Source organism: Typopeltis vanoorti, chromosome 11 (assembly GCF_054136105.1).
Source record: "Typopeltis vanoorti isolate ZY-2024b chromosome 11, IOZ_Tvanoo_1.0, whole genome shotgun sequence".
Lineage (NCBI taxonomy): Eukaryota > Metazoa > Arthropoda > Arachnida > Uropygi > Thelyphonidae > Typopeltis > Typopeltis vanoorti.
Genome location: NC_143559.1, coordinates 123,678,643 through 123,705,850, shown reverse-complemented (window position 1 = coordinate 123,705,850; position 27,208 = coordinate 123,678,643). Strand labels below are relative to the sequence as shown.

General features: G+C 35.8%; 1 protein-coding gene across 1 annotated transcript in view; it reads left to right on the top strand.

Annotated features, from left to right (window-relative positions):
- Nf1 (neurofibromin 1) overlaps positions 1–27,208 on the top strand; it is a 1,119,557-nt gene that overhangs the window by 492,833 nt on the left and 599,516 nt on the right. The window contains exons 26-27 of the mRNA XM_090400295.1: positions 11,958–12,133; positions 17,295–17,506. Of these exons, the coding sequence (XP_090256421.1) occupies positions 11,958–12,133; positions 17,295–17,506 (388 nt within the window). The remainder of the gene's footprint in view (positions 1–11,957; positions 12,134–17,294; positions 17,507–27,208) is intronic.

The window sequence follows — 27,208 nt, the reverse complement described above, 5'->3', positions numbered from 1 at the left end:
TAATAGATAGGAAGTTGAAGTTTAGAGCCATATGGCAAAGCTTGCAAATATAATTGCAATTCTGGAACAATTGTTCACATGTAAAGATAAGGATGTTAATGTTATTTTACCTCTTTACAAGAGCTTGATAAGACCTCACTTGGATTATTGTGGTCTGGTTTCCGTTGTGATTGTGATATATTGTAGAGAGTACAAAGGAGAGTGTTAAAAATGATATCAGGATTGTGGAATACTGATTATGAAGATAGGTTGAGAATTTTCTAGACCACAGACACTAGCAAACAGGAGAAAGAGGAGCGATATGATTGAGACTTACAAACTTCTGAAAGGATTATACAGGATTTCAATTGATGGAATTTTTCAATTTATGGAGGGTGGGGAAAAGCTGAGAGGGCATCCTTGGAAACTGAAAATGAATGCTGCTAAGAAAGGGATGAGGGCTAGATTTTTCTTTCATAGGGAGTGGTTCGGAATGGATTGCCATTGGATGTTGTGAGTGCAAGCAGTATGAATGAATTCAAGAATAAGTATGATAGCTGATGTGTGTAGGATGTAGCCTCCCTTGTTGAGTTGCTGACTCCCTGGAGGTCTCTCTTAATAATAATAATAATGAAGGTTGCAAAGTTGTTATAAATATAACTATCAAATTCTTGTTATTTACCCTCATAGTGTTTAAAGGATACTGTGATCATAACTACATAAATAACTGTCATAACTACATAACAAACTTTCTTTATACCAAACATAATTACTAACTTTCTATCAACAGTTTTCCTACAAATGAGTATTTTGGAATTCTCTTATTTGACAGATCTGATTGGAAATCTGATGACTTCTTGTAAAATGCTTCTAACCACATTAGTCCACCTAAATCTTTATAAGTCAGAGATTCCAGGAAATTATGTTATTGGTTTCATCCTTTATCCAAGTGTAAGCAAACAAGTGTTTTTGAGTGAAGTGACTTCACGAGTGGGCTACTTGTATATAGAGAACAATGACTCCACAACAGTTGCCTTAGTATCTCATAATGTAATGCATATATCCTCACGGACATGTATAATGCTATACATTATGGGAAGGCACACTACCCAGACTGGTTTCAACCTTTATTGAGGCAAAAAAGTATCATCATCATCATCCTCAAATTCCTGCCATGTACCCTCAAGGGGTGTACAGGATATGACAGTACTACATGAAAAAATTACATCATTACTAATTTCCTATCTACAATTTTCCTCCAAATCACTCTGTTACTTGTCAAGACTCCAACATTATCAGATCTTATATTTCTATCGTCTAAGGCACTTTATACTGTATCAATCCACCTATATCTTGGTCTTCCTCTGGGTCGTTTTCCTGTCAACCTGGCAGAGAACACTTGTTTTGCTAATCTTTCCTATCCCATTCTATTTAAGTGACCATACCACCTGAGATTAGCTCTGCTAACGCATTCCTGGATGCTGACAATGTCAAGTTCTTTCCTAATATCCTCATTTTTAATATGATATTGCCATTGATGCCATCTGTTCACACCTAATCTTTCTCAGGACTCTCATATCTGCGGTTTCTAGTCTTTGGTCAAGTGTTTTACTTCTGACCCAGCTCTCAGATCCATAAGTTAAAACTGGTTTGAACACTGTCTTGTATACAGCTAATTTAGTGTTCCGACTAATTTCTTTCTTATTCCATATGAATTTATTCAACTGACTTCCCACCGTACCAGCTTTGCTGATTCTGTTGTCTATTTCTATATTTAATTTACCATCTTCAGTAAAAATCGTGCCTAAGTAGCAGAAATGTTTTACTTGTTCCACAGGTTCTCCATTCACAACACAGTTGACATTTTCAATGATTCTGCCTATTTTCATTGTCTTTGTCTTTTTATTGCTGACCTTCATACCATATCTATTACAACAGCTATTCAATTTAGTCAGATAATCTTGCAGACTTGTAGCAGATTTATTTAGAAGTATAACATCATCTGCATAAAGCAAAGAGCTGACATTAACATCTCCAATTTTGATATCAGGTTTAATACCACTTTCCTTCATAATGTGATCCATATAGATAATGAATAACAGAGGGGATAATGTACATCCTTGTCTCACACCAGATTTAACATTAAACCATCTTCCTGTACTTCCTTCAATTCTAACTGCTTACTTACAACTCAAATAAAGACTAACTATTGCTTGATATGATGCCCCATTGACACCATATAACTGTAGCGTATTGAAGAGCTTCTCTCTTGGCACCTTGTCATATGCCTTTTCCAAATCGACAAAACTTAAATACAGATCTTTGTTAAATTCCCATGATTTCTCCATTTGTCGTAAAATGAAGATCTGATCCTGACAGCCTCTACTTGACTTTAATCCAGCTTGTTCTTCCACAATTCTTCTCAACCGTTTCTCAAGTATACTTGCATAGATCTTGCCAGGAACACTCAATAAGGAAATACCTCTGTAATTCTCACATTCAGTTTTATTTCCCTTTTTATATATGGGTACTCTGAGAGCTCTACTCCAATCATCGGGAAGTCGTCTCTCTGTCCAGGCTTTCTGAACTATGAAGTGCAGCCACTGTAAGACTCTTATACCACCATACTTCAGCATTTCTGGTCGAATATCATCTACTCCTGCTGCCTTTCCACATTTCAAGCCTTTGATGGCTTTTTCTACTTCAAGTATGGATATGTATTCCTGACTGCATGCCTGGTCTGTGTTTTTTTATCACTGTGCTGTCATCACTGCTTGTTTCATTTAGCAGTTTTTCAAAGTAATTACTCCATACTTCAAGGATATCTTTTTCTCCTGTTTTCATGTCACCTTTATCATCTCTAATTCCTTTTACAGCATTCTTTCCTCCATTCCTAAGCTTCTTCAACAACCTCCAGAATATTTTGCCACCTTCTTGATATTTATTTTCTATTTTTTGCCAAAGTCCTCCCATGACTTTTGTTTAGCTAGTTTTACACACTGTTTAGCTTTCTTACATTTGTCTCTGTACTGTAAGAGTAAAAGCTGACTTATTTGCCAGGAACTTTTGATATGCTTTCTTCTTTTCCTTCACTGCCTCTTTAACTTCCTGTGTCCACCAGGGAGTTCTGATTTTTTTATCCTTGCACACAACCTCACCACATGCCTCTCTGGCAGAATCAATCAATGTTTTCTTCAGAGTTTGCCACTGAATCTCCAAGGTTTGATTCCTGTTCTCAAACTCTTTCATTTTCTTTTCAATAATCTTTCTGTATTTTAGTCTACAGTTCATATCTGAGAGCTGCTCAACTTTTATTCGCTTTAAAACTTTTTTACATGTTATTCTTTTCAATATGAAATTCAATTTTATCCTGCTCAAGACTAAATAGTGATCACTTCCAATTTCAAATCCTCTGTACACTCTGGTGTCCTGCACCAGGGAGAAAACATCACTATCAACAATAACATAGTCAATGAGACTTTTCTTATTCCTAGCCTCTTCTCTCCATGTGAATTTGTGCACATTTTTATGTTGGAACATGTTGTTAGTAATAACCAGTCCATGTCCTGAGCAGAAATCCAACAGATATTTACCATTATTATTAGCTATGCTCTTTTCTCCAAATTTTCCCAAAATATTTTTGTATGTTTCACAATCATTTCCTACTCTGCTATTTAGATCCCAAACAAGGACCAACTTTTCCTTTTTCATTGTGTCAGTTGCTTTTTCTAAAGCCTCAAAAAATTCCTCCACTTATTTGTGCCTATGGTCCCACAGAAGTAGAACCTTCTGTGGGACCTAATGTTGGAGGCTTAATGGATTTTTTACAACACTCAAAAAGAATTAAAATAGACTTTAATACTTTCTATATTTCGTCCTAGTCACTAGGACATCTACAGGGATTACAAAAAAATTAAAGTAACATATGCACAAATAACAAACAAAACTAAGCCCAACCACGTGGGTGACACTAAAGTCCTATCTAGGTAGAGCGCCCTCTAAGGGCAGTAGTAGGCGGCCTGGAATGTAAGGTGGGAACTCTGGTGATGAGTGTTTCCCAAATCTTCGGAAGCTTAATGCACCCATATTTATTGAGATTTGGTTGGTTTTTGAGAGCTGCTGCTGCTGCTTCTAAGAAAAGTCTCTCTTTCTTGAATTTGCTGTGGTGGAGCATGGTGGTTTTCTTCCATGATACTCTGTGGGTGGTGTCGAAAACATGGTCAGCCAAGCCTGAATGGCCATAGTTGTGTTTGAAGATGTAAGACTTGTGTTCCTCTAGACGGATGGATGCTGATCTGCCTGTCTGTCCAAAGTACGCCAGCTTGCAGGAACAGGGTACTTTGTAAACTCCAGGCAGAGAGAGAGGAGGGAGCTGATCTTTAGTAGAACGGATAAGGGTAGCCAGTTTGCGGTGGGGCTTATATGCTGTGTGTAGATTGTATTGTTTTAGTATCTTGGCTATTTTTTCAGATGTGCCACGGATGTAGGGTATGGTGATGGCATTTTTAAAATCTTGTTGACGAGAAGGAAGGGGAATGGGGGAGGAGTTGATTATTTTTTTGATACTGTGATCGCTGTAGCCATTGGAGAAGAAAGTGCTGTGTATGTGTTTAAGCTCATTAGTGAGGGTGGTTCCACTGGAACAAAGATTGTGGGCTCTCTTGGTAAGAGTTTTAATTATGCCATATTGTTGAGAGGGGTGGTGTTGGGAGAGTTTGTGAATGTATCTGCCTGTGTGTGTGGGTTTTCTGTATACAGTGAAGGTAAGTGTATCATTAGGCAGGCCTGTGACTAAGGTGTCTAGGAAGGGTAAACAATCGTTCTTTTCCTTTTCCATAGTGAACTGGATTCTTGGATGTAGACTATTGAGATGACTGAGGAAGGAGTCTAACGTGTCTGGGCCATGAGGCCAAATAGAGAACACATCATCTATATATCTTAGCCAGATAGAAGGTTTGAGTGGGGCTGAGTCTATCTTCTGTGGGACCATAGGCACAAATAAGTCTCATTGTCCAGTTTCCCATTCTCATATTTGCCCACATTACTCTACTTGAGACTGACTGCCATTCAAGAAGATTAGCCTCGTATTTTGTGTTGAATACTATGGCTACACCTTTTCCTTGATTGTCATTGCCTGAATATAACATTTTGTATTTATTGCTCAGAAAGATCTCACCAGTTTCGATCTGGTACTTATCTAATTCCTCAGCTAGCTCCATTTCTTTGCGATTCAGGCTTCTTACGTTGATAGTACCAATCTTTACCTCTGGTGATGTTGAGTTGGGGTTTGTTTTCAGATTTGTTCCAATAGCTGACTTTTCGCTGTTCTCCCTGGTTCCCTGGCGATAACAACGGGGGCCTTGTTTAACCGGGCGACGCCCCAGCCGGCATGAAATTTTGTCATGTTGTACCGTCATATGCTAATCGTAGGCCTTTCTCCTGATAGTATTAGGAGCAAGAAAAGATAGATAGATGTAGTATGAGAGAAAAGATCTCAGCTCTTTTATATTGTCATGTAGCCAAAGGCTATCAGTTTTCCTCATTCACCAGATCAGTGACCAAAATACCAATTGAAAGTAAAGTGCAAAGATGACTGATACCAAGGTGGTTAGCCTTATCTGAGTTAACCACCTTGAGTTGGCTTTCTCTGCCTGGGATTGCTCTCCAGTCATTCCTGCAGTTGACTATAAGACCACTTTGAATTAAGAGGATGGAACTATTTATAAACCTCTCATACCAAAAATATACAGAATTTTATCTCCCCCTGGTATTACATTGCATAATGTGGGTGGTCTACCATCATCATCTCCTCCACTTCATAACAGGTCGAGTCCACTAAGAAGAAAGGTTCTCCACTTAGCGTGATCTTTAGTAATCTCTGTCATGACTGTATAGCTGGGTAGATGAGAATGTTCTTTCAGCAACTTTATCCAAGTACTTCTTGGTCTGCTGCTAAGTCTTTTACTTCCTATATATATCCATTCAGAACTAAATATGGCAGTCTATGAGGGGGGGCCATTCTCTGGATGTGACCAAACCATCTCAATTGATGCTTAATGATTGTATCTATTATGTTATCTGGGAAGTTTAAATCTATTCTGACTTGATCATTAGTCTTGTGTTGCATCCAGTGGGTGTTATTAATTTTTCTGAGGCATTTCATTTCAAATGCTTCAAGTTTCTTGATTGGTTGTTGAGTTAATCTCCAGGCTTCTGAGGCATAAGTAGCCGAGGGGATGATAATTGGTTTATATAATTTTAATTTTAGATTTGTTGGGATTTTTTTATTTTTCCATATTTTATTTAGTTTATTCATGCTGGTCCATCCTTGGTTTACCCTGTGTTTTACTGTTTCCATATTGTTGAGGTTACTAGAAATGAGACTACCAAGATAAACATATTTATTAACTTGTTCCAACAGGTGATTTTCGAGATTTATGGAAATATTTTCTTCTTCTCTACCTATCTTCATTATTTTTGTTTTATGAAGATTTATTTTCATACCATAAGTTTTACAGGAGTCATTTAGAATATTAATAGTTTTTTTTCTAACTGTGATTTAGAATCTGCTAGGATAATGATATCATCAGCGTATTTAATGTGATTAATGTTGATACCATTGATTTTTACACCTGGTTCATCAGCTGTGGTTTTACAGACTTCTTCTAGGAAGATGATAAAGAGTTGAGATGAGAGAGGGCAACCCTGCATTACACCTTTCTCAATTCTGAAATCCTCGGTTTTAATGTTGTTTGTTTTAATGGTAATAAATATAAAAATGTTGAAATATCTGAATCCATTTTTCAAGCAAGCTTTTGATTCAGTTAATAGAAAATGGTCTACACCATATATAGTCAAAAATTTGATATTTCCTAAAATTCTTTCTAAATGCAAAAATTGTCTGACAGAACAATATAATTTCCACAATGCAATATTATAAAGCATTTGGATGTTTCTTTCTAACCTTCCAGAAATGGTATTTTAATTCATTAATTATAAAAAATCAAAATTCTCTTCCTATTGCTGACAGATGGTGGGTACTGCAAAAAAATAATCTGTTCTGTTGTAAGTAATGGAATGCCTTACACATTACATAATCTGTTCCAAATATCCAGGGTAAGAGGGGGCAGCTGTAGAATGCATGTTCTGCAGTTTCCACTCAGTAACAGATTTCATAGATTGAATCTCCGATGTTAAAGTACTTCCATTTGATGGTATTGACTGGAAGGCAGCCATATACAATTCTCCAAGCAAGATCCCTCCTGTTAGAGTATCCTTGGAAGTTTAATAAGTTAAGAAACAAAGTGTTGTTGTCAGTACCCAACTGGAAGTTCATGCAAAACAGATTAAAGTTATCTTTATACCAAATTTTACTTTTTTAAATGGAAAGAATGTCAATGCCTGAGTATTGTAGCGGTCTTAGAGTTAAGCTCAGTGTGTTGTAGTATTCTGGAAGAATCTCAGCTTTTGGACCTTTGATGTTTTTAAGGATACTTATGACATAAAGACTGAATAATATAAGCACGTAAACACAAGAAAGATATTTAATTAACCAAATATATCGGTTGGGAAATAGCAGACCATCTTCAGTGGCACTACAAGAACAGTCTTAAAAAAAATACAAGGTGGAATACTAACAATAGATCATTTAATAATAGAACAAGCCACGTGATATTATATCATTAAGTATTAAAGGGAATATTTTTAAGCAGAGACATGATTGAAATAAAGATATTAATTAATAATATTAAATAACATAAAATTAATATGAATTTATGAGTTATCCTGATTAGACTTTCCCAGATTTTTGATATAGATATACAGTCATTCTGATTCAGGTTAGGACGATGGAGTAAGGCCTCTGCATTTTCTTTGAATAGACTTCATAGACTATTCAAAGCCATCAAGCCTACTACGGACAGACAGGAAGAACTGTGGACATCCGCCTCAGTGAACACAAAAAATATATCCGACACTTTCGCTATGGCAAGTCGGGTCTGGCAGACCATGCTTTAGCTACCCCTGCACACAGGATCAATTGGAAATAAACAAAAGTAATGCACAGAAGCTTCTACAAGTCGGAGAGGTTGTTCCTGGAGTCAACAAAAGCCTTAAAACATATTCCAAACCTTAACAAGTATGGCTGTATAATTCTACCAAAGATTTGGGAAACAGTCATCCTAATACCAAATTAATATTTATTACTTTTATTTTGGTCATAGGATGACTGTGTGATGACTTTTTTTTTAACCTAGATGGCGCCATATTAGGACTTTAGTCTTGTGTTGCACGCTGCAATTACTTATGCCCCACTGTTACACCAGATTGTGGTTGTCTTGCATTTCTAACAAACTTTGTGTTGTGTGCTCTTAAGATGCTGGATATAATACCAGCAAAATATTAGCTTTTAAGTTAATAAATATTATTTTCTTATCCATCTGTGTTCATATCATACCGTGAAATCTATTACAACAAGAAGAAATGAGTGGAAGGAGAGTAATTAATATGGGAGATTTCAACTATGGTAACATTGATTGGAAGGAGGAGAGGACACATGGGAGGAAGGAATTGCATTTTATGTGGTTATTAAGGGATAACTATCTGTGACAGCATGTAATGGATAATACTAGGAGTCAGAGAGTGCTTGACCTGGTAATTGCATTGGCTGTAACAAATATGACCACGTTGCCACCAATTGGTGAGAGTGATCATGGGGTCTTGACTTGGGAGGTGGCTAAAGGTGTGGAATTTACAATTAAGACAGGGAATTATTGGGCTGGTAAGTATGGCAAGCTTAGGAGATTGATTGGTACAGTGCCATGGCATGTACAACTGCAAAGGCTAGAAGTTGACAGTGCATGCAAGGCAGTTAAAAAGTGTTTGCATGAAGCAATGACTGACTGTATACCTAGAGTCCGAATAATAAATCAAGTAGGAGTTAAATGGATGAATAACACCATTAAACTTAGCTGCAAAAAAAGAAAACAACTATGGAGGTAATTTAAGGAGAAAGGTGACCGGCGGGCACATGAACAGTATGCAGCGCAGGCCAGAAGGGTAACAAGTGTGGTAAGAAGAGCAAAAAAAAAACGATTATGAAAGAACATTGGCCATGCAGGCTAAAGAAAATCCTAAATTTTCTTTAGCCTGCATGTCAGAATTGTCAGTTTTTTTGATATGTTACAAGTAAAAGGAAAAATGTATATGGCAGAATGATTTTAAAGAATGCCAATGGTAGGGAGGTAACCAAATCAGTTGATATAGTTGAATTACTGAGCGAGCACTTTGCAAGAGTATATCATCCAGGTGGTGACATTGCAGAATTGAATGAACCAATAGATTATACGGGAATTATGGTGAATGAGGTGAAGGTGAGTAGTCTATTGCAAAACCTCAATATCAATATATCTGTCAGATTGAATGGTATACCAGCTCGTGTCGTACGTGAAGCGGCTAAAGAATTGTCAGTACCCTTGACCATTTTGTTTAATCTGAGTCTTGGGTCTGGGTTAGTCCCGAGGGAGTGGAAAGAGGGGAAAATAGTTCCACTGCATAAAGGAGGTTCCAAGACTACTGTTGTCAATTACCGACAGATTAGAATATCAGGAATCGTTGTCAAGGTCTTGGAGAAACTAGTCGAGAAGAATACAGGATTGGATAGATGAAAATGGGATACTGTATGGGGGCAACATGGTTTTGTGAAGTGCCTCAGTACTACTTACTCACGTTTTATAACACAGTGATGGCTGAACTGGATAAGGGTAATAGGTTTACAGTGATTCTACTGGACCTTGCCAAGGCCTTTGACAGGACACCACATGGAACTCTAATAAGTAAACTGGTGCAGATGGGGATGGATATAGGATTGGTGAGATGGATAGGAGGGTGGTTGATGGAGAGATACCAGAGAGTGGTTTATTCAGGAGTGGAAACGGCTTGTGACTAGTGGTGTGCCACAGGGTCCGTTCTTGGACCACTACTTTTCAATTTGTTCATTGACTATATAGGAAAGGATCTGAGAGGAATTGTTCACTTGTTTGCTGATGATGCAAAGTTGGGTAGAGCAATTGTGAGTGTACAGGATGTCAAAATTTTGCAGGATGATTTGGTTAGTTTGGAGGACTGGGCTAGGGAAAATGGATGTCAATTTAATGTGGCAAAGTGTAAGGTTATGTATTTTGGAGTGAAAAGATTAGCAGCAGTATATCACATTGGTGGAACTGTACTCCAGGAGATTGATGAGGCCCGGGATTTGGTAGTGTTGGTGGATAGAGAGTTGAAGTTTAGGGGGCACATTGCATGAGTGGCTAAATCAGCTCATCAAATCACTTGGTTACTGAAAAATACGTTAACAAGCAGAGACAAACAAGTTATTGTTCCTCTATATCGAGCCCTGATAAGACCCCATCTGGACTACTGTGCCCAGATATGGGTGCCAGGGTTTCTTCTTGATGGGGAGGAGGTGGAGAGGATCCAGAGATGAATGACCAAGATGGTGGCAGGTCTGTTGAATGAATCTTATGAGAACAGATTGAAGATTTGTGGGTTGCAAAAATTGGTTGATAGGCGGAAAAGGGGTGATATGATTGAGACATTCAAATTACTGAAGGGTTTCTATAAGATCAATCCAGAAGGTATTTTTGAGAATAGGACTGGTGGTGGGAGGACTAGGGGCCATACATGGAAGCTGGGCAAGAATGTGGTTGATAAGGGTGTTAGAGCTAGGTTTTTTACTTGGAGAGTGATAAATGAGTGGAATAAGCTCCCAGAGTCTGTTGTGGGTGCTATGACCGTGAATGAGTTCAAGGCGAGGTATGATAGATACTGTGTGAATGTTGAATAGTTGTTCTTGACATGATGTTAGGGCCTCCCTCGATGAGTCTGTCAACTCCTTGGAGTTGCCCGAAATAATAATAATAATATTTAGGACTTCAGCAACCTTTAATCCAGCCTGAATTCTAGCCTAAGTTGAATAGAAGGGCACCAAAATAGCATTTCTTTGCTTTTTTTCAGGTAAAATCAAATATTAGGATATCCATGAATTGTTTCAGATAAAACCAAAGTATTCAACCATGGAACTCTTTCAAAACACTTCAGACCTCTACTAAGCAGAGTATTGCCCGAAAGCAGAGTCAAACCCACAGCCTTGATGATCGATGAGTGAACAAGTATGTTATCCACTCAGCCATGCAAGCTAGCAGTATATTTCACTTACCTAAATATATTTACTAAAATGCAAGAAAAATATTAAATGATTTACAACCACTGCTGTGATTACATGAGTGTTTTATTAATAATATTAATTAACAGTTATTAATCAACATCTTATAGACTGTCTAGAAATATGCCACCATAGGTTTTTTACAGCAGTCTGTGGTAAAGCAAGAATTATACACATGGGCAGTATTCATGATATCAATCTAACTGGTGGCATAAATATCTGCACATGGTTGCATTAAGAATTGAAGGATTTTATTCCATTAACAAATTTATTTCAGTATAAATTATTCTTAGTGAATTTATGGTGTATTTTGCATTTAGAGACCAAACGTCAGATATCATGTCTTTTAATTTACTATCCTGGCATCTTGTGTTTACATTATCTGAAATAAAATGCACCAAATATTTGTTTTCTCCCCTTCCCTACATCTTTATCAATCTATCCACAAATTTTCTAGGCTAGTTCTTCACTTGAAGATGTGGGAATTTAGATGAGCTGAGCATTGATGACACTTTTTTGTTCATGAGTGCAAATTCCATCTTAAGTGGGTTATCTTATATATGATACTGATGCTCCAAGTAGTACAAATGTATGTGGGAGATTGCCATCTATGTTTTATGTGATGTATGTTGTATTTATGTTATAAAATGCAGACTTCATTAATGTTGCTATTTTGTGTCTTTGTTATAAATTATATAAGATTTTGCTTCTTGTTTGTGTATATGTATTATATATATAAATGCCTTTTCTTCCACAGATACTTTTCCTTATTCATGAACCTTCTAAATGAATGCAGTGAAGCACCAGAAGATAAAGAAGTTTCTAGGCATAGAGTTCAGCCATCTAAATTAAGTGAATTGAGAACATGTACTATACAAGCTATGTCAAATTTGCTTAGTGCAAATATTGATAGTGGATTAATGCATTCTATAGGTACTGTATGAAAGTTTTAATCGCATCTTATTATAAGTATGTAACTACAGTAGTCTACCATTTATTGGGTCTTCTAAACAGTGACCCCTCAATTAACTGGCCCCTGCATGTCAATTCATTTCCTGTAGGGCACTATGTAAGTTTACTTCAGTTATCCAATCCTTCAGTTATCAGAACTTTCTGTTCTGATAACTGAAGGAAGAGTGGAAATACAAATTGAAACTGAATTAATAGCATTAGTGTCCTTCAGAATTTAAATTTAAACTTGACACAACTATATTTGTTGAGGATTGGAGACTGTGAGATTGTTTCATGTCTTGCAAAAGATACAACCATGGAGAACATTCATAGTTGTAAAATGTCTGCATTACTGACATAAAATTGAAAAGAAACAGATAAATAAACAGTGCATATTAGTCATATTAATTAAATATTTCAGATAGAAAATAACCATCCATGTCACTAGTACCTCTTATATTATGCTCTACCTACATTGTCCTCATCTTTGCAAAGAAGGGATAATAATATACTGGCCAAGAGGGATTGATATTTTCAATTAAATATTTCGAGTAAATAGTTATTAATATTTGATTAGGTTATAATCTTCTGACTATTGCTACTAGCTGTATTAGCTAGTAGTAGTAGTAGTAACAAAAAGTATTAAGTGGTTATTTCTTCCATGGCCACTTCATTAGGTGCATGCTGGTATCATGGATGGTAATATAAATTTAATGGAGAATAACATTAAGTAGACTGAAAATGAGGTATATGCATATAAATATAGTTGTAGCTTTGAGCAACAGTGGGACATCTTTGTTACCTAAATGACTGTGTGTGGTATAATAGCTTGTGTTAGATATGCTGGTGTAAGTATCATTGATACTGTAACTAGGAGATATTCACCCTGTTGGTAGCCTTTAGATTATAGCAGCTTGTCGATGCAAGAGATTGATGTAGGATTATTACAGGAATTGGTAACATTATAGTTAAAAAATTGAAAGATGAAATATGATACTCAATATTAAAAAATTGCATCAATGCTTCAGTTTTAATTTCTGTCAGATCTTTTGGAGTGGCAAAATAGGTGAAACAAAAGTGTATGTCTAAGTTAAATTAAAAGAGATAACATATTATAAACAAGCTATAACTAACTTTTTACTCATCTAATGATTTCTATAAAATTTCCTGCTGTCAGTTTTGCATAGAAATTAGGTAGAATTATCTAACAGAAACATTATTTTTTATTTTTAAAAAAAATCTTATTTTTCAGTTTGTTCTTATGTTTTTTAATAGAGCTGATTGTTCTGTGATTCCTCTATATGTTATTTTGGTTTCATGTACTCAAGTGGTCTCTGAAGTAGACTGGTTTAGAATTTCTGTATCTGTGGTAGGTTAACCATTTGTCTTCCTCCAAGAGTTAAGCCAGTTCATAGATGTTGATATTTAAAAGAATATCAGTTTCATGCAGTTGTGTGCAGTATATTGTCAGGTACTAAATTTATGTACTTTTGTTAGCTTAGTTTAAAGATGCTAAAATAGCAATCCTAGTAATCTAGGTACTACACAACTGTAGTACCTAGAACATCTACTCAGTTTTGACTTTCCTCTAAACCATGCTGGAGCTAAATGCATAGTAGCAAAGGAAGCTTAAAATTCTTGGGGTATCTTCCATAGATATCTGGCAACAACAGATCTGATTGCTGTTGTAATAGATTTCATGGTATGATATGAAAACAGATGGATAAGAAAATAACTATTTATTAACTTAGAAGCTAATATTTCGCTGGTATTATATCCAGCATCTTCAGAGCATACAACACAAAGTTTGTTACAAAAGCAAGACAACCACAATCCGGTGTAATAGTGGGGCTAGTATAAGTAATTGCAGCGTGCAACACAAGACTAAAGTCCTAATATGGCACCATCTAGGTTTAAAAAAAAAAAAAAAAAAAAAAAAAAAAAATTCAAAGTTTTGAAATAGTAGTCCAAATGATAGATAGTCTTGAAAGTTTTAAAAAATAAAATAAAATAAAAGTAATATTAATTTGGTCTTAGAATGACTGTCTCCCAAATCTTTGGTAGATTTATACAGCCATACTTGTTAAGGTTTGGAATATGTTTTAAGGCTTCTGTTGATTCCAGGAACAACCTCTCTGACTTGTAGAAGCTTCTGTGCATTACTTTTGTATCTTTCCAATTGATCCTGTGTGCAGGGGTATCCAAAGCATGGTCTGCCAGACGTTGCTTTGGATACCAAAGATTTGGGAGACAGTCATCCTTAGACCAAATTAATATTTATTACTTTTATTTTATTTTTTAAAACTTTCAAGACTATCATTTGGACTACTATTTCAAAACTTTGAATTTTTTTAAATTTTATTTATTTATTTTTTTTTAAATTTAGATGGCACCATACTAGGACTTTAGTCTTGTGTTGCACGCTGCAATTACTTATACTAGCCCCACTCTTACACCGGATTGTGGTTGTCTTGCTTTTGTAACAAACTTTGTTTTGTGTGCATCTGAAGATGCTGGATATAATATCAGTGAAATATTAGCTTCTAAGTTAATAAATAGTTATTTTCTTATCCATCTGTGCTCATATCATACCGCGAAATCTATTACAACATGTCTGACGAACACATAAGCCTATCCATGCATAGATCTGGTTGCTTTTGAGCATGCATATGCTAGAGCAAGATATATCCATCCTTAGAACCAATAGGTCTCCTGAATCTGAATTACAATCTCTATAAGAAACTACGACTGACACCCAAGTCTGCAATAAAATCTGGAAAATGAAGGGAAGATATGCCACCCACTCAGTTTTGTATTCTTGAACATAACGTATGTCCAAAAACAGTTGCCAATATTCAATATTCTCAGGAACATTTTTGCCAAAATGTAAGCAAAGCTCTCTTCAGTGTTGAGAAGATTACAATAGGTTGTTTAAAAAACAAACAAACAAAAAAACAAAAACTGAAATCTGCTTTGCTTAAATGTCATCCACTATTGTTGGACTAGATATCCTTTATCAAATTGTTATACATCTGCCATCTCTACCATCATTGATGGATCAACTTGCTCTACTTATTCAACAGAATGTTGTGTGAGAATGTGTTTCTGACAGCCTGGTGAAAGGCAATTATTGCCTAAGCTATCATTCACTTTCGCTGACCAGCTGGCTGTTCAGGATCCTGCAAAAAATGGTTAACTCTAATCTCGTATTGTTTCTGAAGACAGAAGCAATCCTTTTACCAGGACATAGTCTGGCTTGCATAAACATATTCAGCAACTGATCATCTAATCCAAATGGAAGCATTCATTAGAGATACCTTCCTAAAACAAGAGTACTTAGTATCAGTTTTCTTTGACATGTGAAAGGCTTACAACACTGGTTGGAGATTGGGATGCTGAACATCCTACAGAAGATGGTCTCAGGCAACTCTTGCAAGTCTGAGTGTACACGACACTCTTTCAAACCCACATCCTTCAATCGAGGTTAACTCAAGTAACAAAATAACCGCCTTCAGCTGTAAGTAATGCATTCTATGTGAATGATTTTATCATTTTCTATCTATGCATCTGTTTTTCTATGCAGTATGGCATAGAAAGACTGCAGCAAGCCATTGATCATCTTTCCATGTGGGTGCTTGGAAATGAGTTCAGTTTGGAAGACAGTTTGCATGCATATTTGCTGCAAACTTGGTCTTCATCCTGATCTAGAATTAAGATGAGGACAAACTTTTAACCCAGTTGCAACAGCAGCAAACAGGTTCTTCAGTAGTTAAGTATTTTTTCCCTATTTTTTATTAATTTTATATATTTTTTGTATTTTTATTTTATTTTTTATATAATTCCGAAATCCAGCTCTGGAAACCAAACATGGAACCAAAGTTCCATGTTTGGAAAAGTGAGACTACTGCCAAGCAAGTCAGTAGTCTCACACAGGACAATGAAATTCCTCTTCCACCTACTGCCACATGTCTACTTATCATATTGCAGCTTTTCTTTGTGCAGGTTAGCAGAAACATTCAATCCCTCCAGCTGTTTACCAGAAATTCTTTCAGGCTCACAGAACAGAATGCTCTGGTTTATGTCTATCTGCATGGACAGTTCAAAATTAAAAATCCCTATTTTATATGAAGCATATTTTCTAATATTCTCTGGAAACAAGATGTAATATCTAATATCTACAACATAATATCTAATTATAGATTCTACTAGAATGTAACAACTTTACTGCTTAGCTGCATGCCATAGATTTTGCACTAATCAACTTATATAAAATTAAAACACTACCAGTGGTGCATAATCTATACAGACTTGCAAATCTTTCTACATTCAGTAAGAAATCTGGTATACCAAAAACATCCAACATTTGATCTTTCTGTTATGAGGCTACATCTGGATGTGTGATTCTGTCAACTCCTAAGCCATGTGGGATAAAGAGACACAAGGTAGCAGATACTGCAGCTGGGTCAGATCATCCCCAAAGATGCCATCACCTGTCTGTCCTCCACACTGATTACAAGCAGGCTGTTAAAAAAAAAGCAAAACTGTTATCCTGGTGCAAGCTTGATGGAATAGACAAACAACAACCTCTGCCATTTCAAACCTGAAATCAAATTGTACTGTCTAGTCCACAGACCATAAAGATGAAGTGTGTCTTGCTTGGCTCTGCATAAGTTATAGTCATTTTACAAGCACCTTCCTGTTGAGGAGTGATTTCTGTGTTTCTACTTTACCTATCATGCATGTCCTAATCGACTCCTCTATTTCATTAGTGAGTGCAGTCACTATTTTAGTGCTTTTAATAACTCCCAAGCTATATGTGCTTGGGCAGGTTTTATCTGCTTTCATGAGAGATTTCATGTGTACACTACTCTGGCATTGGAGTGATTCAAATATCAACTCCTTATCACTCCAAACTTCATAGTGTCAAATTGAATTACCACTAGTATTATGTGAATTTTTCAAGTCAACAGGAGGAACACCAATCCACATCAAGACACAAGTGTTTCATATCTAATGTATATTTCAGAGATATTTTAATTTCAAACTTACTTCATCTATCTCTTTTTTTCAGTTATGCTTAATTATAAATTGTATATATCAGGATATATTATAGTTTGAAGGATTTAAAAAATTTTTTTTATAGGGTTGGGTTATCATAAAGATCTACAAACACGTGCAGCATTTATGGAAGTCCTTACCAAAATTTTGCAGCAGGGTACTGAATTTGACATGCTTGCAGAAACTGTTCTTGCAGATCGTTATGAACAGTTAGTGCAATTAGTGACCATGATTGGAGATAAAGGAGAATTGCCAATTGCTATGGCTTTAGCAAGTGTTGTAGTGACACCTCAGATGGTAACTTTTTTTATTTATTCATTCATTGTTTAATTTAATGTAATTTTTAACTTTTTGTACCACATATCAGATTTGTAATCACGGGTCTGCACACTACTATCCTTATCTGTAAGTGTAAGGCTTTACTGATTTCTCAGTACTAATTAGCATGCTAAATATCATTCTCTCTGAAATTTCAATCATTTGTAGCTTATTTTTCAGTAGTGAAAAATAATTATATATTTTATTATCATTAACTGGAATGCACACTGTAAGTAACCTAATAATAAGATCTAGTTTATCAACAGTCTTCTTTGTTGGCAAGATCTTCAATTTGATCTAAGGTATGCTTAACTGCATCTGGATTATACGATGTGTTTATGTCAAACTTCATTCAAATTGTTTGGGGCAGAACAATTTCATTGCTGCTGAGAGATTGAGAGTTCAAATCCCATCATGGCATCAGTGTTTCTCAAACTGCTATAGTAATTTTGAGACTTTCATGGCAATTCCACCCTTGAAAAGTTGCAGAATTGTCTTTGTGACATTTATAAACAAGCCTACCTGCAGTGAAATTCAAATAGATGGCCTGTTGCTTAGAAAGTAGAGACACTAAAGATTCACACCTGGGCTAGCAGATACATAATTTATTAAAGAAAGTTGCATATTCTTGTGATATGCAATAAAATGGAGTTTAAACATAAACCACACAATCAGTAGTAAATTATAGATTTATAACCTTTCATTAGCCATATTAGCTAACATCATTAGATCTCAAATGCAGCATGATGGAAGCAGTGCAGATTTCAGAGTTGGTCAATAAAGAAATGCCAAAATGCATCTTATGTAGTTATTATAATTCAGTCATTAAGAGCAGTGAATGCTCTAAACAACTTCCTTAAACAGAAACCACAAATAATTGAATGATACTTTTCACAATGGAAAAGAACATGGAGGTTGTTGAACTCCTTAATTATGCAGGGTATATGCATAATCAAATGTTTCTAGGTGACTTATTACAACAGGTAATCTGTGAAGTCAGGCAAATCAATTCTCTCTTCATATTTGTCTTTCATACCAAATTCATTCTTCATAAACACTATTCTGGCTCAAGTGTTTTTTGGATCTTTTATTATCTGTTGTCTGTCCACCTTTTCTGTGCCATTTCATTTCCCATGCCTTATTCCAGCTGTTAGGGGTTAGCATTTTGAATGCTTTCCTCTTCACTCCTTTCATTTTTTAGGCTTCTTCGTCCTCCTCCTTTAGTTTCCCACAACCTTCAATCCTCTACTTTTCTCTTACTAATGATGCTTTTTTATTTTTATTTTTTTTTTAATTCTTCTCCTACATGACCTTATACTTGTATTAGTTCTAATTGGTCTATCTCCAGTCTTCTTTCCAAATGAAAATCCATAATAAGTGACTTTCCTTCATCTTCCATTGTATCTACCCTTTTACCCTATATTCCATAGTGATCCGGTATACTTATTCTCAGCATCCATATCTCTTCTCACTCCCATTCCTTGCTCATGTTTCAGAGCTGACCACTTCCTTAACCTTCCTTTAAGTCTTATCAACACTGTATTATCACATAATGTTCCACTTACTGTCTCCACTTCATCTAGCTATTCCAGTTCTTTTGCACCTTCATGATTAGTTTCTCCCATGATCAAATTCCTGATATATATACCCTCAAGGTAGGGAAGAGGACAGAAATGTACAGGATATTACTATAGTACTATATGAACAGTGTTTGTCATTATTAGCTTCCTGTCAACAATTTTTCTCCTCTCCTCGCAACAAATTATTCTTCGTCTATAATTAGGTTTTGATGAAAATAACAGCACAAAGAATAATAAAACTATGGTCAGTCTTTAACCCTTTCTGACCTGAATTTTTTGTTACAAGTGAAAAAAAAATTTTCTTTCGATTTATTTTGTCTTTAGGTCTAAAAAAGCAAGGATATGAATCATTTCAGAATTGGAATCATTCGCCACGTAATATGGGCTGTGAAGGCCAAGAAAGTTAATGATTCCAATTGGAATCACTAGGGCAGAAAGGATTAAATAAAGACTGGCCATACCCGATTGGTTCTAATATTTCATCTCTGTTAGAGAGACATTTTGGCATATAACGTAAAAATTGTAGTTAAAAACATAAACAATAAATGGAAGATATCAGGCTAGATGCCTAAAGGCCCGAGAAGGATGTCCTCTATGGGTACTTGTTGGTGGTCTCGGCTATTAGGCAAGTAATCTAAAAATTAAGGTTTTCTAAATTTCGAAAAGTTTAACAACCATATTTATTCAGATTATATTGGATTTTTGAAGTAGTGATTCCCAACTAAATAGGAATTTAGTTGGATTTATAAAATCTCAACTGAATTTCATATTGAAAAGAATAACATATAAGAAAGTTTTAAAGTGAATAAAAGTTGAGCAGCTCTCAGATGTGAACTGCACTCTAAAATGATTGAAGACAATGACTGAAGACAAAACATGATTGAAGAAAAAATGAAAGGGTTTGAGAACAGGAACCAAACCTTGGAGATTTAGTGGCAAATACTGATTGATTCAGCCAGAGAGGCATGTGGTAAGGCTGTCTGTAAGGATAGAAAAATCAGAACTCCATGGTGGACACAGGAAGTTAAAGAGGCAGTGAAAGAAAAGAAAAAAGCATATCAAAAGTTCCTGGCAAATAAGTCAGCTTGTGCTCTTAGAGAATACAGAGACAAATATAAGAAAGCTAAACACTGTAAAACTAGCTAAACAAAAGTCATGGGAGGACTTTGGTAAGAACATAGAAAATAAATATCAAGACGGCGATCAGATATTCTGGAGGTTGTTGAAGAAGCTTAGAAATGGAGGAAAGAGTGCTGTAAAAGGAATTAGAGATGATAAAGGTGACATGAAATCAGGAGAAAAAGATATCTTGAAGTGTGGAGTTATTACTTCGAAAAATTGCGAAATTAAATAAGCAGTGATGACAGCATAGTAGTAAAAAACACTGACCAGGCATGCAGTCAGGAATACATATCCGTACTTGAGGTAGAAAAAGCCATCAAAAGCCTGAAATGTGGAAAGGTAGCAGCAGTAGATGATACTCGACCAGAAATGCTCTAGTATGGAGGTATAAAAGTCTTACAGTGGCTGCACTGCATAGTTCAGAAGACCTGGACAGAGGGACGAATCCCAGATGATTGGAGTAGAGCTCTCATAGTATCCATATATAAAAAGGGAAATAAAACTAAATGTGAGAATTACAGAGGTATTTTTCTACTGAGTGTTCCTGGTAAGATATATGCAAGTATACTTGAGAAACAATTGAGAGGGATTGTGTAAGACAAGCTGGATTCAGGCCAAATAGAGGTTCTCTGGATCAGATTTTCACTTTACGACAGATAGTTGAGAAATCATGGGAATATAACAAAGATCTGCATTTAATCCGTGTGTAGAGGCTTAAGTGCTGTGAGGACATCATGTTAGAGGCATAATGGATTTTTTTTCCCTGAGAGTTGTAAAAAATCCATTAAGCCTACAACATGATCTGTATTTAAGTTTTGTAGATCTGGAAAAAGGCATATAACAAGGTGTCAAGAGAGAAGTTATTCAAAATGCTACAGTTATATGGTGTCAACGGGACATTATATCAAGCAGTACTTAGTCTTTATTTCAGTTGTAAATCAGCAGTTAGTTTATTTTGTCTTTTTTCATTAAGTTTTGTAGATCTGGAAAAGGCATATGACAAGGTGTCAAGAGAGAAGCTATTCGAAATGCTACAGTTATATGGTGTCAACGGGACATTATATCAAGCAGTACTTAGTCTTTATTTCAGTTGTAAATCAGCAGTTAGAATTGAAGGAAGTACAGGAAGATGGTTTAATGTTAAATCTGGTGTCAGACAAGGATGTACGTTATCTCCTCTGTTATTCATTATCTATATGGATCACATTATGAAGGATAGGGGTATTAAACCTGATATTAAAATTAGAGATGTTATCTCAGCTCTTTGCTTTATGCGGATGATGTTATACTTCTAAATAAATCTACTACAAGTCTGCAAGATTCCCTGACTAGATTGAATTACTCTTGTAGTAGATATGGTATGAAGGTCAGCATTAAAAAGACAAAGACAATGAAAATAGGCAGAAACATTGAAAATACAAGTAAAACATTTCAGCTACTTAGGTACGATTTTTAGTGAAGATGGTAAATTAAATATGGAAATAGACAACATAATCAACAAAGCTGGTATGGTAGGCAATCAACTGAATAAATTTATATGGAATAAGAGAGAAATTAGCTAAAACACTGAATTAGCTGTATACAAGACAGTATTCAAGCCAGTTTTAACTTATCGATCTGAGAGCTTGATTAGAAGTAAAACACTTGACCAAAGACTAGAGATTGCAGAGATGAAAGTCCTGAGAAAGATTAGGGGCATGAACAGATGGCATCAATGGCAATGTCATATTAAAAATGAGGATATTAGGAATGAACTTGCCACTGTCAGCATCCAGGAATGTGTTAGCAGAGCTAATCTCAGGTGGTATGGTCACTTAAATAGAATGGGAGAGGAAAGATTAGCAAAACAAGTGTTCTCTGCCAAGTTGGCAGGAAAAAGACCCATAGGAAGACCAAGATATAGGTGGATTGATAAAGTAAAAAGTTCCTTAGAAGATAGAAATATAAGATTCGATAATGTTGGAGTCTTGACAGTCTTGAGGATATATATCAGGAATTTGATGATGATGAATCCCAACTAAAGTCTTTCAAATTTGTATTTGCTGAGGCGAAGCTTAGTAGCTTTCCATTTGATTCTGATATATTTTTTGTGTTCTTCAAGATGGATTTTGGCAGTTCTCCCCGTTTGTTGATACGTCCTCCTTCTTTAGTTTCCCACAACCTTCAATCCTCTACTTTCCTCTTACTAATGATGCTTTTTTTTACATACTTCTCCATCTACATAGCCTTATACCTGTATTTCCTGTTTGACTTCTAATTGGTCTGTCTCCAGTCTTCTTTCCAAATGACAAATCCATAATAAGTAACAAGGAACATGGAATAAACACACCTGGAATAGGGAGGTGGGGGGTAGGTGGAAGATAATTCGTAAAAGAGCAGATAAGGGCAACCAGTTTCTTATAAAGTTTGAAAGCTGTAAAGTGTAGTACAGTGCATTCTGGCTTTTTTTTTTTTGTTTTTTTTTTTTTACGAGGTAGCTTGGATATTACTGTAACCTGTATGTTGGGAGATGCGAGGATCAACTATTCTATTAATCTTTTTGGCATTGCAGCCATTGACTCTGAATTATGATAGCGATTTCCTATTTCTTTTTTTTATCTCTCTTGACTCCATTTTCATATTTAATATAATTTCAGACTCAGAAAAATTAGTATGGAATAACTCTTGAAAATTCAGCAGGCCAAACCTAAGCAGTGTCTGCTTTTCAGATGTGCTAATTGACTAACATTCAAACCCCAAAACGACCTGAATAATTTATGTAAAAATGCAGCACTGATTGGGTTGGGAGTCAACAGTAGTAAAACTAAAGCCTAAAAAATTGAGTATAAAGAAACTTTAAGGTAAATAACCACACTATTGGAGAAGTAACATTTTCAGTTACCTTATTTCCCAATTTGGTACTCTGTCATAGTGAAAAGAAAGTACAAAACTCTCCAATTCCATAAAAACTAATGTTATCTGGAAATCCAAACTCATCAATTCAAACACCAAAATTTGTCTGTAAAAAATCTTCAGTCAAGCTATATTTACATTTGATTCCCATACCTGGAAAATCACTGCTCGGCACACAGTTAATATATTCAATCGCTTAGAGACAACATGTTGATCAATATTAGGATATAGTAGCAGGATCATTTCCTAATTCTGTCATTCTTGAAGAAAGCCAGCCAAGACTGCTAATAGAAACAGTTCAGAAAAGTCAGCGGAGATGGGGTGATTGGAAGTCCAACTGATGGACACAGAGTAAGAGAAAGGCCAAGAAAAGTTGTAGCAATGTATAAGCAAAATTATTTTGAAGGCGAGACTTATGCACCATCAGAAATTTACTAGTCGGCATTGGGATTGGAGCAACTTGGCTCACTTTCAATAAATTTTATCACTATGAGTTGTTATATATACATATTTATATATGTGTGTATATATATATATAAAATAAGTTTAATGACTATTACCGAGAGAAAAGATGGCAAGATATATTTAACAAGATACTACTAGTTTACTAGTTTCGTTACAAGAACATCATCAGGTATCATACTCAAAGAAATATATAAAAAATTACAGAGACTTAAAATTGTATTAACAGAACAAGTGAAAAACAGTAGCATGTTTGAAAAAATGCAAGTATGAGTTCCATACAAACGAATACTACGCGCTGTCACGAGTGCGCCAGTACTGAACAGAAGCAACGTGTGCGTCCGAGAGATTGTAACTCAGGCTGTTGTTGATATGAGAGGAATCTAGAGAAATTTCTCTTGATTCAACAATCTTTCTTTCAAGTTCATCGTAGCACACATGGATATTAGCAGTTTGAGTCCAGTTTACAATGTGCTGGCGGCCTTCGTCTGAGTTAGCAGAAAAGAGAACGTGGCTAGACAGAGCGCTAGCTCTAGTCCTATTATAGGAGATATCTCTACGGTGTTCATCCAAACGTAGAAGGATGGATTTGGCAGTCTGTCCATAATAAGGCTTTCCGCAATCACACAAAATCTTGTAGACTCCTGGAAACTGAGTAGGAAGATGTTTCTGTTTGTGTTTGCAAAGTAATGAACGAAGTTTTGGAAGCGTAGTGTAGCACGTTTTGAAGTTAAATTTCCTGAGGATCTTTGCCAGTTTTGGTGAAAGAGAGCTGATGTAAGGCAAGGAGATGAAGGCTTTTGGGGGAGGGGGATCTTCAGCAGTAGTTGAGTGCCTGGGGGAAAGAAATTTGTCAATCTTCTTTGGAGAGAAGCCATTGTTAATAAACGTTTTTTTAAGAAAACTGAGTTAATTTATAATTTCTGTTTCTTCGGTAAGTAATGATTTGGCTCGGTGGGCTAAAGTGGAAATAATACCACATTTTTGTGGAGGATAATGATGGGAGGAAGCATGAAGGTATCTGTCAGTATGAGTAGGCTTTCTAAAAATTGAGATTTTAATGTTCTCAGCACATCTGGTAAGTTTGAGGTCTAAAAAGGAAAGACAGTCATCCGATTCCAGTTCGAGGGTGAAAGAGATCTTTTCGTGGCACTTGTTTAGGTGGTCTAAAAATAAATAGAGGTTATTGACGCCGTCTTCCCAGATGAGGAAAATATCATCAATATATCGGTACCAGACTTTTGGTTTAAAGTGAAAGGAGTTAATAGCTTTTCCTTCAAATTCGTTGAGAAATATATCCGCAAGAATCGGAGAGAGTGGGCTGCCCATAGCCAGACCTGTGTTTTGTAAGTAGATCTTGTTATCATATTTGAAGTATCCTGACTTTATGCAATGGGAGAGAAGAGCAAAGAGTTTTTTTGATAATTATTTTGATTATTTCTCAACGAATTTATTTCAGGAACTCATCTTCTCACACTTTGGTGGCAAACCTTGAAGGAAACTCTGATTGATTCAGCCAGAGAGGCATGCGATGAGGTTGTCTGCAAGGATAGAAAAATTAGAACACCATGGTGGACACAGGAAGTTAAACAGGCAGTGAAGGAAAAGAAGAAAGCATATCAAAAGTTCCTGACAAATAAGTCACTTTGTGCTCTTAGAGAATACAGAGACAAATGTAAGAAAGCTAAACACTGTGTAAAACTAGCTAAACAAAAGTCATGGGAGGACTTTGGCAAGAACATAGAAAATAAATATCAAGAAGGTGGTAAGATATTCTGGAGGTTGTTGAAGATGCTTAAAAATGGAGGAAAGAGTGCTGTAAAAAAGTTAGAGATGATAAAGGTGACATGAAAACAGGAGGAAAAGATATCCTTAAAGTATGGAGTTATTACTTCGAAAAATTGCTAAATGAAACAAGCAGTGATGACAGCACAGTAGTAAAAAACACTGACCAAGATGCAGTCAGGAATATATATCCGTATATATATATATATATTTGGATATATATATATTCATGATACTTGAGGCAGAAAAAGCCATCAAAAGCCTGAAATGTGGAAAGGTAGCAGCAGTAGATGATATTCGACCAGAAATGCTGAAGTATGGTGGTATTAAAGTTTTACAGTGGCTGCACTGCATAGTTCAGAGCTGGACAGAGGGACGAATTCCTGACGATTGGATTAGAGCTCTAATAGTACCCATATATAAAAATGGAAATAAAACTGAATGTGAGAATTACAGAGGTATTTCCCTACTGAGTGTTCCAGGGAAGATTTATGCCAGTGTACTTGAGAAACGGTTGAGAATTGTGGAAGAAAAGCTTGGTGATGAACAAGCTGGATTCAGTCGAAATAGAGGCTGTCAGGATCAGATCTTCACTTTACGACAAATAGTCGAGAAAGCATGGGAATATAACAAAGATCTATATTTAAGTTTTGTCGATCTGGAAAAGGCAATACGACATGGTGCCAAGAAAGAAGCTATTCAGTACATTACAGTTATATGGTGTCAATGGGGCATTATATCAAGCAATACTTAGTCTTTATTTGAATTGCAAATCAGCAGTTAGAATTGAAGGAGGTAAAGGAAGATGGTTTAATGTTAAATCTGGTGTGAGACAAGGATGTACATTATTCCCTCTGTTATTCATTATCTATATGGATCACATTATTAAGAAAAGTGGTATTTAACATGATATCAGAATTGGAGATGTTAATTTCAGCTCTTTGCTTTATGCGGATGATGTTATACTTCTAAATAAATCTGCTACAAGTTTGCAAGATTCCCTCACTAAATTGAATAATTGTTGTAATAGATATGGTATGAAGGTCAGCAATAAAAAGACAAAGACAATGAAAATAGGTCGAATCGTTGAAAATGTCAACTGCGTTTTGAATGGGGAACCTGTGGAACCTGGATGTTGACATTGTCAGCATCCAGGAATGCATTAACAAAGCTAATCTCAGGTGGTATGGTCACTTGAACAAAATGAGCAAGGAAAGATTAGCGAAATAAGTGTTCTCTGCCAGGTTGGCAGGAAAACGATGCAGAGGAAGACCAAGATATAGGTGGATTGATATGGTACAAAGTGCCTTAGACTATATAAATATAAGATTTGATAATGTTAGAGTCTTGACAAGTAACAGACTGATTTGGAGGAAAATTGTAGATAGGAAGTTAGTAATGATGTAAACTTTTCATGTAGTATTATCATATCCTGTACACCCCTTGAAGGTACATATCAGGAATTTGACGATGATGATCTTCTCACACTATATCCTATTTCTAGAAACCAGACTTTAGTTTTTTGAGCACTTCGTGAGTATTGATTGTCACCTCAAAAGCATACTTTCCTAAGTTCGAGAAAATGCAACTAAAACTCTATGTTATATCAAATTTTTTGCTTGGTTTGAAAGTAAATTATACTTGATAAGAAATTGTATTATTTTCATTCTCTATTCAACCACGAGCAAAGAAAAGTTTGTAAACAAGGTAAATTCACAACATAGGCTACTTCTACATGGAAACAGATGAGTTCATGTCAGATATCAGTGCACAAATCTACTCCATTTTGGATGTGTATATCCTTGCATTATAGGAATGTGTCGTTATGCAAACCGGTTTT